At 44.2% G+C, this 14,297-nt stretch overlaps 1 protein-coding gene across 1 annotated transcript in view; it reads right to left on the reverse strand.

The window, feature by feature from the left end:
* The window catches only part of ITPKC (inositol-trisphosphate 3-kinase C), a 30,858-nt gene extending 17,048 nt beyond the window's left edge, over positions 1 to 13,810 (reverse strand). The window contains exon 1 of the mRNA XM_088450113.1: positions 12,313 to 13,810. Within this exon, the coding sequence (XP_088306239.1) occupies positions 12,313 to 13,761 (1,449 nt within the window). The 5' untranslated portion in view covers positions 13,762 to 13,810. The remainder of the gene's footprint in view (positions 1 to 12,312) is intronic.
* Between the last annotated feature and the right edge of the window lie 487 nt (positions 13,811 to 14,297).

Here is a 14,297-nt window from a genome sequence, read left to right on the forward strand (position 1 = left end):
ACCGTATGGGCAACAGGACAGCAAAGTGGTTAGCATTGCTGACTCAGCACTGGGTTCGATGCCAACCCAAGCCCTATACGTGTGGCGTTTGTATGTAATGACTTAGAGATATGATTCCCAACCAAAGAACCACCACCTATTTGTGTCACCATACCTGGCTACATGTGTCAGAGATTAATGGGGGAAGCTCCATACATGTAAATGAAACTAACTGGCATGCACTGTGAATTTCACAGCTGCCCACATTGGTTCTCAATAATAGTGTAGTAATCAAATTATAAGAACATGGATCAGTAGATGATGGAAACAGAGTTTTGCAGAGGAAAAGGTCAGTTTGCAGAGATGCGAAGTTCCAGCGATACACACTGCGCGCTCTGCGGAAATCCATATTGTATTTGTAAATTCACATTTTCAAGAACTTTAGTCTATTAATAGAAATGGGATGAGGACGGTCTGTTCATCTGCTGTGTGGTGTGGTTAGGGTAGGACTGGGAACACTTAAGGACACATTCCCCCAGCAGAAAGTAGGGGAACCAATCACTCCAATAAGACTGCTCATCTGTAACGAATCCAACGTTTGAATAAAACAACGTTAATACAGGACCAGACAATTCCCAGGAGCCAAGCAGCCAATGCACCTGAGAAGAATATCCGCTGGTGCATGACTTTTGGTAGCCATTTCAATCAATGCCAATGGATGCACATCTTCCCCGACGCCTTAAAAGAACCAGCTGGCTTTTAAATTTGGTTGCATAGCTCCTAAATTCGACATGACCTCATGGTAGTTGAGTTTAATGGGTTAAAGGCTAGGAGCATACACAAGAGTTAACTTATGAGAGCACTGGAATCATAATGAGAATTCACACACTCAGGATTCATGCCATCAAGATGGCGCCTCCAGTCGCTGGTTCCAGAGGAGAGGGGTAGTGAGGTAATCCCTGACGTTAAATGCTAGAGTCATTGTTTAGGAGGCTGGTGGGTTAAAATAAGAGTCCCAACAGATGGAATTTATGTAGGCCACCATAATTTGCACAGAGAATTTTACCTCACCAGAATAAGCAGCAACAGTACACATGAAGCCTAATAATCGCTGGCATTCAGGGAACTTCACATATCTGCACATTAATACCCTGAGCAATGATAATTATGTGACTCAGGCTGGAGTATTACAGCTGTGTTACTTCACCAACAGTGCAGACCTTTGTGTTGGTTTCTTACAATGAACACGTGACTGAACAGAGTAATATTTGGCTGTAGATTGGGCTTTTTGCTTCTATTAAATTAATAGCAATATAAAAATAAAAATACATTAAAATTCCAATATCAAAAAAGATGGGCCAGCCACTATAATTTATATATGCAGAGACAATTCCATACATTTTTTCGGGTGGGGGATAAAACTCCACATCTTACGGCTATCTGTTGGACTCAGTCACTGGAAAGTAGATGTAATATAACCAGACTGTTAGCCAGACAGATGGGCAAATGCAAACATCGAGCCCCATAACATTAACAAGTGCACGTAGTACTTGCTGCAAGGAAAACCATCCTGATATGGGTCACTAGCATGCACCACAGTCACGTGTGGGGTTTGCAACCTACCAGGGTATGAATAACTGCAAGTCTGCAGGCTCCATGGAGCATTACCCACACATAACCCAGGCACACTCACTTTAGGTGGGCACAGAGCCCACAGTCAAGCATTGGCACACATGCTATAAGTATGTAAAAAAAACACTGCAGGCAGGTAAAGACTACACACTGCAGGCAAGTACAAACCCCTTCTCCCCATCTTTAGTACATAAACACTGCAGCTAGCTAAAGGGACGCCACAGTCAGCACACAGCAGGTAGATACAATGAATGGTAAAAGAGCGACATCAGCTAAAATGCACCATACAAAAATAATCACCCTCTATAAACGGACATGCCCGAGTAACACTGGTGACGGTAGGTGACCAGGGGATGAATAACCAGGACATACCACTCTTACACCTCTCAGACTGGCCTCCGCTACAGCATGCTCTCTGAAAACACAATAACCGGTGGCAGAGGGGAGGGGTTGGTGCTGACGTTGTAAAGTTGCTCAGTAACTGCAACCCCCAGGAGAATTTTTCCATGACAGAGGAGAAAATGAGTGTTTGGCAACCGGTTAACCCCTGACCTCCTCCTGCAGACCTGCTGGTTCAGGTACATGACCTGTAGCCCTGCAAGCAGAGGGCCAGGAGAGGTAAGAAGGGGTAAGGGAAAAAGCTCAGCAAAAACTGGACAGGAGGAACAAAAATAAACATACAAAATGCATTGAACCTATGCCACTGGCATTAACGGAGGGAGACAACTGATGCCACACATTATAAATGGTTACTGACACTTAGGAATATTTACTAAAGTTCGGGTTTTTAGGAGTGGAGTTGTTGCCCATAGCAACCAATCAGATTCTACTTATTTATCTAGCACCTTCTAGAAGAGAATAGCTGAAATCTGATTGGTTGCTATGAGCAACAACTTGTAAACTTGCACATACTTTGTGTGATACATTTGTGCATAGACAAATGGTTTCAGAAGGATGTCACATTATCACTGACCTATTTATTAATTGGTGCCACGTTTACAAAATAAATAAAAAAAGTTATTCTATTCTTACCATCAGTAAAGGTGCACACACGTAACGATTTTGTATCCAACGATTTTCTGTCAGATTTTCCCTTGAAAAAGTGACCGATTTTTGAATTGTAATGAACGATTTTTACAACGATGAACGAAAAATGTTCCTTAATGAAAATCGTTATGTTTAGATCAGCAGGGAGCGTGTCCAGGCGGTGGCTGCATACATGGGGACTGGAAGAGATTAAACACTCTCACCGGGACAGACAGATAATACTTCACAAATGCAGATTAACATCTGTATCGCTGATCCCGAAAACCATCGAAGGCTAAAGCCGCTTTGTAACCAGAAGTAAACTACAGTAGTAATGAAGGCCCAAATGCAATCGCTTGCAATTTGAGGGCTCTGGCGCGATTTTGCCGCTATGTTTAAACAGCGGATTCGTTTGAAGGCAAAAGCAACCTGGTTTCACCTGAATACTAAATGCTGCTTTCAATCTGGCGACTAACTCGCCAAAATCGCAGGAGATTACATGTGGGCCTAATAGTAATACACAACTTTTCCAATAACTTGGTAAAATTGGTATTGAGGTGCCCAGAAATAAAAAGTACAGGTAGAAGCAGGTATTTCTTGCCTCACACAAATAATGTATAAGTTTGACTAGAGAAGATAAATAGCTTTACCCTGACCCTCACTGTATTATCCAGCATCAGGGGTAATGCCTAATCCGAAGTACTGTCATGGTGGAGGTGAGATATGGTGGTGCATGATATAAAAAGGAAAGGGTTAACATGAACTGTATAGCTGAGATGTTGCTGCTAGACCTGGGGAACCAGCTGCTGGGGACTCATGCGCCTCCCCAGGAAGGTGGAGAGAGCACACCCTGCTGTTTGTTCAGCAAGGACAGGAATTTCTGACACAGAACTAAGGAATTCCTGCCAGCTCCATCCAACAGGCGCAGAGAGGACACCAATGTGTGCATCCCGTCATAGCTCCTCCTACTACGCCATGGCCATTATCATCACCCTTTACATAGCACACATACTGCACAGCCCTCTACATACTAATGGTGCATACACACATAGCGATCAGCCAGTAATACGATATCGCTGGACGATAGTCATGCACCCTCCCTGGTGTGTTGGATGAACTATATCGATCACCCAGCACACCACATACTTACCGACGACTATAGCGACCGATCCCTATAGTAACCTGTTCGTTATCTAGCAAGTTGACCGACATGCACGATATCGCTATTGTCCATACGTGGCCGTGCATCGCTGGTCGATGGTAAATTGGTAGGGACAAATTAAATGACCAAATTGAACGATAACGATATAGTTAGCGATCATTTAAATCGCTACGTATGTACGCACCATAAGGGGTTTGCTTACCAAGCTGCGGCTACTAAAAGTCGCCAGTTACCTGCATTTTTGCCTGCAGAATTTAAAACAGCAATAATATTATATGCAAGACGCACCTGGTTTTGTACCTAAAGGTATTGCGGCTTTAAAATCTGTGGGCAAAAATGCTGATAATCTTCTGCTTTCAAAAGCCACCGTTTAATAAATGACCTCTAAGAGCTTTGTTAATTAGCATCTCCCTTTATCCAATTTATACTCCACTTTCCTGTTCCTTTATCTTCTAATACTTCATATACTCTCTACCAAAACATTGCATTGTTATTGTACATAAACAATCACTACATTTCTGTAACCTCTTCTTATAAGTAGTCATTACTTCGCATAGGACCCCTCCCCCCCAATTCACAAAATCACAAGGGGACTATAATTTGATAAATGACAGTGGCACAACACTCTGTATCACTGCAGTAAGCGATGATACATAGTACTAAGTACAAATGCTTTTTTCAATTTGACGGTATGTGCATCCCCGCATTGCTGGTATAGAGCTAGTTTTTCCATCACACTCCATAGATATGTGCAGGAAAACTAGAGATATTTAGCAGTCCCGCTACGCAGTTTTAGCAGGGCGCCGCGCCCTGCCCTATTTCTAAACGGCAAAAAGCGCCCTGTCCTCCTGCCCGGCACCGGACCTAGAGTGAACACTAGATATTACTGGCTGAAATGTACTGTTCACATCTAATCAAATCCCCCCCATAGTGCCTATGAACAATAGACCCCATATGTACTCCTATTTTACCATAGGAACTCATTAGGTTACCCCATAATCCATATAGTCAGTACTCCATACAGGTCTTCCCAACAGTGCCATGTAATCCTCCAATCACAGTTCCTGACAAGTTGTCCTATTGCAAAATATCACACTTCAGAGACAACTTGTCATTTTAACCAGCTTAAGGGGTCTATTTACTAAGCTTTGGATGGAGATAAAGTGAACGGAGATAAAGTACCAGCCAATCAGCTCCTGTCATTTTTCAGCCTGACACATGGCAGTTAGGAGTTGATTGGCTGGTACTTTATCTCCAGCCAAGGCTTAATAAATAGACCCCTAAAGGGAGAGTTGCACTACTGAGATCGATTAGAAAGTACCTCAGTGAGTAAGGCACAGTGAGTATTTGTCCCTGGTCTCTCACTGTACCTATGCCTATGTCATTTAAGTCTGATAGAAAAAGAGACCACACAAAGAGTTTCTCATATTCAGCTCATACACTCACTGTCCATAAAAAATATATTTACTTTGTTTTTTAAGAAAGAGACATTCATTTAACTTAATACTCTGAGTACACACTATAACAGACAGAACAAATATTCACAAGTAAACCACTCCCTGCATGGAGCACATACAGAACCACAATTTAGGACGGGTACACGTTAGAGCGATGCCAAAACGAGGCAACAGTCGCTCCAATTTTCCACCATCCCAGAACAAACGATGTTGAGCGTATACACTGTACAATCCTTGAAGTGACGGAACAATTTAACGTGTCATTTGGCTGTATACGATTTATTGTTGCTCCTGTACAGTGTAGTTCAACAACAGCTGGAGGGCCACTTATTGCCCACCCCTGCGCTAGAACAACCATCTTTAAAAGGGAACGTCTTTAGATGCTAAATCGGAATGACATATCGCCTGGTCGTCCGGGCTGGTTGTACACACTACACCTTGTACACCACATCGTTCACGATATCTTCTGACTGACCGTGCAGCACTACCAGGTAGTGTACCTGGCCAGAAGGTGCGTACACACTGGGCGATAAAGTGGACGACTGAACGATAACGAATTCGTTATCGTTCAGTCGTCCACTTTATACACCATTTTTAAGCCCAAAAAGATGAACGATGACGACGACGCGCGTTCCCGCGGGTCGTTCGTCATCATCGTTCATCGGGCTGACATGCAGGCCAACCTGACGACCTTGTCAGGTTGCTGCATGTCAGGGAATGGGGGAGAGAGCCCGGCGCTGAACGATATCGTTAATGATATCGTTCAGCGGCTGTGCTCATTGTCATAAACGACATTGAGCACAGCCTGCCGGGGACACACTAGACGATATCGCTCAGGGAGCATATCGTCTAGTGTGTATGCACCTTTAGTCAGCTCTTAAGCAAAGCACAACATCTCACTGCATGGTATTCTGTAACATTCTGCAGAGAGCTCAGAAGACACCATGGAGTAAATTTACTAAAGTGAGAGTTTTTAGAAGTGGAGATGTTGCCCATAGCAATTAATAGCAGATTCTAGCTATTATCTTCTAGAAGGTGCTTTTGTAAATTATAACAATATGTACCAATAATATAAGGAACTGCTCTTATTGTGAAGACAAAACACAATGTAATAATGAGGTAAAAAAAAAAAAAATAGAGAATAGATACTTTTGTGAGAAGAGATGAGTAACGTCAATGGTTCCCAATGAGTCAAACATGCAGTAACATGGCTTTAGCCCACAAAATGGCTGCCATTACAGATAAGCAAGATGTCATGTAACGTCAGACGTCGACAGCGCAGAAACTGAACACTCATCCTTCCCTCAGCATTTTTATATTATAAGCAATGAGGTCACTAAACAGTAGGCTGCTTAGTGGCTGCTGTCACAGGGTGCAATGCTTTTCAATGTTAGTGAGGCATCACAATAATTGGCACGCCCTCCTGTGTCATCTCTGGAATAACCCAGAAAAAAAAAACAACAACTGATTTTCCCAGCATTCACTAAAAAAATAAGCCTGAGGGAAATAACAGCACAGTAACAAAAGAGCACACAGAAAAACATGAAATACAAAAAGAAAAAAAAAAAGTTTGAGCAGTACAGGAAACAGGAGAAAGTGACAATAAGTCATGTGTAGGTAGAAATGATTGCGTAATGCAGATCAGGTGGGATTTACTGCTAAGCAGAAAGTTCCCCAGACACCAGGAAACTGTGGGGAAGAAACAAAAAAAAGTTTTTCAACTAAAATGGAGGTGATCAGACACACAGACAGACAGACAGACAGACAGACAGACAGACAGACAGACAGACAGACAGACAGACACACACACACACACACACACACACACACACACACACCTCTGTATCGCCTTGTATTACAGCTCAGATGCTGTACTCTAATGTAAAAGCTCAATTCCATCATTTACGCCCCAATATTTGCTAACAAAACATGTTACTTCATCTCCGATGTATGCGAGAGGTCTCTGTGGATTTGGGGTGTAACCGACTGACATCCTCACCCTATGCTTTATGAACAGGTTTTCCAAGTTATTCTGAAAATAGTGTCCAAGGTGAGGAACAGGGACATTTATTGTGCCTATTTTTAGAAGCATGTAAATAACATTCACTAGACAATAAAGCCCGGCCATACATCTCTATTATTATCAAGCACTGTACTCAGCTGCCACATGTAACGTGATCTAAGCTCAGCTTTTATCTATTGTGCAGTAGAACTTCAGGAAGAAAAAAATAATAATACTCAACCTATAAAAATACTCTAACATACTTCAATACTATAAGTGCCCTTTTATTACATCCACACAGCTGAATATACATGATCATATTTCCACAGATAAGTGCTAAAAGCATAGAATAAGCTATATTGACATTTTACAATTATAGGACATAGTTGTGCAAAAACACTCTGGACTTATGTGTTATCAACTGACATGGTGGCACAAAGGTGGGCATTGCTGCCTCCCACACTGGGGTTCTGTTCCAACCAGATACCTCTGTGTGTGGCGTTTGTATGATTTCCCTGTGTTTGCATACCCCTGGGTACTCTGGTTTCTTCCCATACTGTAGGTAGAGGCGACAACGCAAATTTCCCCTCACACTATGAGTTGCCAGGGAAAACTTGCGATACCAGCAGACGTTGATGCCGGGAAGTAAATTCCCCCTCATAGACTGTAAGCTCCAATGGGGCAGGGACCGATGTAATTAATAAATATATGTATAACACCGCATAATGGGCCTGATTTCAACAAGGATCCCAAGTGCCAAGACGATTTTCGCGATCTGCCCATGCATCGCAGTGCGCATGCGAAACTAGCCAATGCGATCGGGAATGAGATTGCAGTGTGTACGCAGACCCATGGCAGAGTGATTGACAGGAAGTGCCGTTTGTGGGTGGTGATGGGGGGGTGGTTGGGCGAACATAGGCGTGCCAGTGCGTTTCAACGCCGTTGCTTGGGTGTGCATTAATTAGCCACTGCAATGCCATACACAGCCTGAGGCCTCAGAGCGTGCGCTAAAGTTAGCAATTCCTGAGTTAGGTCTGACCTGCCTTATCTATTCGTATGGGTCCGATGTTACAGATTGTTTTGCTATATTGCCAAAGTATACAGATGTGAGTAAGGGGAAGTGGGTGTCCTCATGTTAGGCTGCGATCGCATTGCAAACATTTGCATAGCACCGCTGATATTAGCAACTGCATTGTGCGCGTATAAGCAGAATAGCGATCCTTGCTGAATCAGGCCCAATATTATCAGTGCTATATAAGTAAACAATGATAAAGGCCATTTTTGCTTGAAATAACTGTATGGAGCTGTAATATTCCAGTGCATATTGCCACCGTATGTGATGCTAAATGATCTAGCAGAATACATCTTAATGTAAAAATCTTTATTATAGTTAATGGAAAGTTCTTAAAGAAAAAAAAATAAAATCACTGTACATGAAGCACGTGATGACGGTCTTTTTATAACCAGAGTTTAGTCATTTGTGGCACACCCTACAGTGTGAAGATTAGATAAAAAATGAGAATTATATATAGTCCTATTTACTGCACCTTACACAGAGTCTCAACCCACAAAGGGAGCTGTCATTAAACTAAATGGCAAGCAATGGCACCCAGGAACCCCGTAATAATTGTGACAGAACTCTGAAAACTCTTCATTGTGTTCCACGGATTCACGGCCACCCAACAAGAAACAAAGGGCTCGATTCAGAGATGTACAGTAATCAGCCGCAGTGTCTTTGAACGCAGCGGCTGTGCAATAATAAGCTTATGTCGCGGGAGGAGTCTTGAGTAAATAGGCGCCTCCTGCCAGCTTCTCTGATCCGCTGCTGCAGAATCGGATCATCTCCGTAGCTCTAAGGTTACTCAGGATGACCGGGGAAATTCACGCTGCTAAAGCCAGTGAAGCTGCGTCCAAGAACGCCGCCGCAGGCTTCAGAACGCCCCAGTTTTCTGCTACGCTGCCTGTCGTCGCCCCCCCCCACCCCCAAACGAACTGCAGCTTGTCAGTCAGGCTGTGGCGTCCAGGGCGGTCTCGCAGAACAAGATCTGCATCTGCGCAGATCTCACACCATGGGAGATGTACGTAAACAAGTTGGGCTTTCGAACATCTCTGAATGTACGGCTAGTTTTTGTTGACTTTAATTAGATGTACTTGTGGTGTATTGCTGGGTACACACTGGACTATACATCGTTCGTACAGCCTGCAAACAATAGATCATCCGGACCACTGGCCATTTTGTACACGCGATAGATCTGTGAACCACGTTGGTCACAGATATATTGCGTTGGCCTCACAGTGCTGCAGAGGCAATATATCTGAAAGATATATATCCCGTACATCTGCCTGTGTGTATGGGAGGCTGACCCATATGCTGGCTGCAGGAACCAGCAACAATGACGTCACAACTGGTTTCTGCGGCCAAACATATCGGTCGAACCGATTGGCAAGTGTGGATGCATAGCCGCATTCTTGCTGAATCGGTCGGTCTGCCAGCCGATCCATCAGCAGTGTGTGTACTCCACATCTCTCTCTGCAAGCCATGCTCCAGTTAGAGTTTCCTGGAACCAGGGGAAATTAGTTTGGTGGAATTTAAAACCTGAACTACAGGAAGCAGAACGTTTCCATTATCCATACTGTGAATTTACAAGAACAAATGGGCTAATACTTCCTCGAGGTACAGGGCACAGTTATGTTGCAGCATAGACCTGTTAACGTGCCAATATGACACATACGTGATGGCAGATTAAATGCCACAACGTGACAGCACTAAATAGTACATCAGCTACATACAAACTGCTCCAGGAATACTCTATCGGATTAGTTGAGTCACAAATAAAATAATAACAATAATAGTCATTAGGTGGTAGCAAACCAAGAACGTACACATAACATGTGACTTAGCATGGGTGGTGGTTAGGAGAGCAAAAAGTACATATCCGCCCAGGCGTTTCTAATATAGATTATCTACACACTCCCCATATGAGTACAGGAATATTAAAGACTTACATTTAGAACTCTTAGTCAGTATCTCATACATAAATCCTCAATAAGGTCTCTTAAGATGATAATCATTCGAAATAGAGCAATGTGGTTAATGGCGACATTTTGCGACGTGCCCTAGACCGTAAGCTCTCATTGACAGGTCCGTCCACCCTCTTGCTTCTCACAGCAACTGTGATCCTTTAATCACTAAGGGGTCTATTTACCAAGCCTTGGATGGAGATAAAGGGCTCGATTCAATTGAACGTAAATTAAATAGCGTCGGGAGGATTTTTTTCTTGCAGGGTTGCGAGCAGAAAGCCAACAAAACTACAGGCGTGATGCTGTTTTCTGCCCTTAGTGCCGCGGAAACAGCATTGCACCGGGAAGTTTAGTCGGAGAATGCCCGTTCTCGTGACTAAACACCCTGTTTAAGGCGCGAGAAAACGGGCATTCTCCGACCTAACAGCGCGCTGAATTGAATATCTCCGTGAACTCCCTCCCGGTGCTATTTAATTCGTGTTCAATTGAATAGAGACCAAAGTACCAGCCAATCAGCTTCTGTCATTTTTTAAACACAGCCTGTGACATGGTAGTTAGGAGCTGATTGGCTGGCACTTTATTTCCATCCAAGGCTTAGTAAATAGACCCCTCAGAGCTACAGTTACTAACAGACACTCACTTGGTTGTCTAAATATCTCACTGATATTTCCTCATGTAATGAGTGTTTGACTTTTTTTTGATGTTGTAACTCTATCACTGTAACTTTTCCTGTACAGAACTACGGTCACTTGGTGGCGCCATACAAATAAACGAGAATGATATAAAATACTGGCGAGAGCTCGGTACAATAGAGGCATTTTTAGAATTTCAAGTTTTTTATGGGAGACAGAATTGGTCATCAATGGTTCCTAAAACAGCCGCCACAGATTGAATTGCTCCTCTCATGTAACCACCATCCAAAAATATGTACAGTTGCATACAACATTTAAAGAGACATTTAGGGGCTGATGCAGGAGCTGAACGCAAACCCATTTGCTTAGCGTATCTTTCGTGTTTTTTTGCACTGCGCATGTTCCGGAGCAGAACACGTTAGTACAGGAGACGCAGAGGCGTACGCTATTCACATCTCCACTCACGACTGAAGAGGCGTAATTGGGTTGTAACACAGAGTTCGCACATAAGCAATGTGTCGCCGGAATTGTGGACTCTGTAGAGTTTTGCATAAGCAGAATGTCGTCTGTTTTAAGACTTTTGCACTAAAGATTGGGCCTATGCAAGTGCTCACCGATAATGATGAAACCAAGCTTGGGTGACCAGTCCGCAAGGATGTCACCGATAATGATGAAACCAAGCTTGGGTGACCAGTCCGCAAGGATGCATACAACTCTGCATCTCGCAATGTGAAAGCCATCTCGACCAACATCTGCATCAGACCCTTAGTAATTATATATTGGCATCATACGGATTTGCATAGAGATTCTTTATTTGCAGAGCTGCGTGATCATGGGATGTAGATATTTACCCTCTATACACTGATACGGTCCGCACTGCACTGTATAATACTGAGCGCTTACGTCAGAGGTTCTGGTGGTTGCACTGGAGAAGCTCCGCAGAACCCAGAAGCCAAAAAGAGAGTATAGCATTTCCACCAAAACACACCAAAGTTCTCTGAAATCTGATTGGCCGATCCAGTTTAAGGAAGGAACGGCAACTAGTGTAACCAATCAGGATACTAGCTGCATGTAACAATGTATCAAGTGAGTAGTGTAAATATCAGAAGCTAAAATGGCACAAGAAGTGCGAGTAATGGCAAATGCAAGTTACATTAAGACTTAGTATGGACTAAATAACACACAAACTACATATGTTATTCTGTAGAATTGCATCTCTACATACCAGGTGAAGAAACAGGAGAAAGACAGACAAGGCATGGAATGCTCTCCGGTACCCTATGGAGTTGGGTTATCATTTATACTAAACCAGACAAAGACAATCTGCACTAAATAAAGAGTATGTAATGTTTACCCTCAAGTAAAAACACACACCACTAAGGCATATACATGTATACCTACCGGTGCTCCTTGCTCATCTGGACTGCAGATGATTAGCTGTAACCCATTGGGTTCCACATCGCTGCCTATGAAATCGTCTTCAGATTCCTCAAAGGACGAAGCACTGGACAGACCAGAGGAGCTGGACAACTTGCGTAGGTAGAGGGAAGGGACAGGGGACCCACCGCAGCCACTATCTGAGCAAGGGGACTCTGCGTCTCCACAGAGGGGAACGTCCAGGCTAAAGCCCATTTCATGGGGTTGAGGAGATGATGAAGATGGGAAGCAGCACTTGGGACTTGCGTCCCGGGTGATAATAAGTCTGGGTATGGAATAGCTATGGGTGTCGGAGGTCATTAGCAAAGGCCCTCTTCTATTCAATAGAGTCTCTCTGGAGTGCTCACCTCTCTGAGCTGATCCTGGGGTGTTTTCTGTGTCAGGTGGGGTGACAGTTAGTCTAAGGCCAGCAATTCCCAAGTCACTGCCCCACAATTCCTCCACAGTACAATGGTGGGGATAAAAGTTTGGCCCCATTTGTTGGCCGGTCCCTGATGACGGGGTTGCGGAGATGTTGCTGGTGTGTGAAAATACTTTGGTGCAATGGGATCCAGATATTATATCATTGGGACCTCTATCCAAGGGTATCTCATACAGATCTGAAGCTTGGTCACCAGTACATATACCAACAATGCCGTGTATCCCCGGCTTCTCCACACTACCACGAAACACGGTTTCTCTCCTCCAGGTCTCCTTGCCGTCTTCCAAGGTCCCGCTTTCCAGATCGGCACTCTTTCTACTAGCCGCCTCCGCCCTCCGCTCGTCTCCCGGTTCTGCGTCACACGATACTTTTTTGAGACCGTCACTCGGTGACCCCAAAAAAATTTTCCCAACATCGTCGCCCCACACTTTTTCTTTAGCGTTCATGACGGGTTTGGCGGCATCACACTTGGACATATCCCTTCTGAGCCGCACCCCCTGCCCTTCCAGTCTCATGTCAGGAGCCGCGGCAACTTGCGCACCAGGGGTTATGCCTTGGCCAGCTGTCAGTGTACTCTCTTCACCTCCTGATTCCAGCAAGTTTGATGAGAGAACAGTTCCAGGGTCTCTTCTCTGTAGATCAGCTGGAGTACAATGTGCTGTGCCCCATGGGTTACTCTGAGCAACTTCAACAGACAACAAGCCACTTGTACTCGGTGCTGTGCCAGAGTCAGATGGTGTTTCCTGCACTGCACCTACCAATAGCTCTGATTGTGCAGCAGTCTGCTCTGTACCTTGCCCTGAGCCCTCTGCTGAACATCTCTGTAACTCAGGCGGCTGTATACTCTGCACTCTGCCCTGTTCGGTCTTATGGCGGCTCCTATCTTCCCTCCTTCGCCTCCTCCTCTGTGCTGTGATGCGCTTCTTCCACTCCCCAGCTCGGGAGGACCCAGCTGCAGTCTCGGCTGCGCGACTCGAATAGTTTTGTCCCATCGCGGGCCCTGTCGCCCGGAGACTCCCTCCTGCTTCTGCTGACGTCACTTCACAGCCGACCAATCATAAGCCGCTGGAAGGGCCCCCAAGGCAACGCATTCAACTATGGATGGTGTGGTAAGGTATCAGTGCGCGAGGTGAGATACGTCCCCGTGTACGGCTGGGGATCGTGATACATCCGCACCGAAAAATTGTCTCTTAAAAAAGGAAATAGTCCGTGGGGACTCAACGAAAATGTAAACATTGGTCTCGCTTCTGTTCTCTAGTGGGCGCTTCCTCTGCTCTGTGCATGCTTTCCAGACACAAATCCAAACAGTTTATCTGTGGAGACATAAACAGGACACAAAGTTGAAACTTTTGTTAATAGAAAGTACTGAAGGTAATAAATGAAATTTGAAGTAATTTAAGAGCGAAAAATAAAACGCAGACTAAACACGTCTATTTTTGCACAAGTTGTTCACTATTAAGCCAAGTGTCCTACTATTTACAGCAATTGTCCCATGTTGCAAATATTTGATAGGTGCTAAAGAATCCTG

This window comes from Taudactylus pleione, unplaced genomic scaffold (genome assembly GCF_031769625.1).
Source record: "Taudactylus pleione unplaced genomic scaffold, aTauple2 ptg000507l, whole genome shotgun sequence".
Classification (NCBI taxonomy): Eukaryota; Metazoa; Chordata; class Amphibia; order Anura; family Myobatrachidae; genus Taudactylus; species Taudactylus pleione.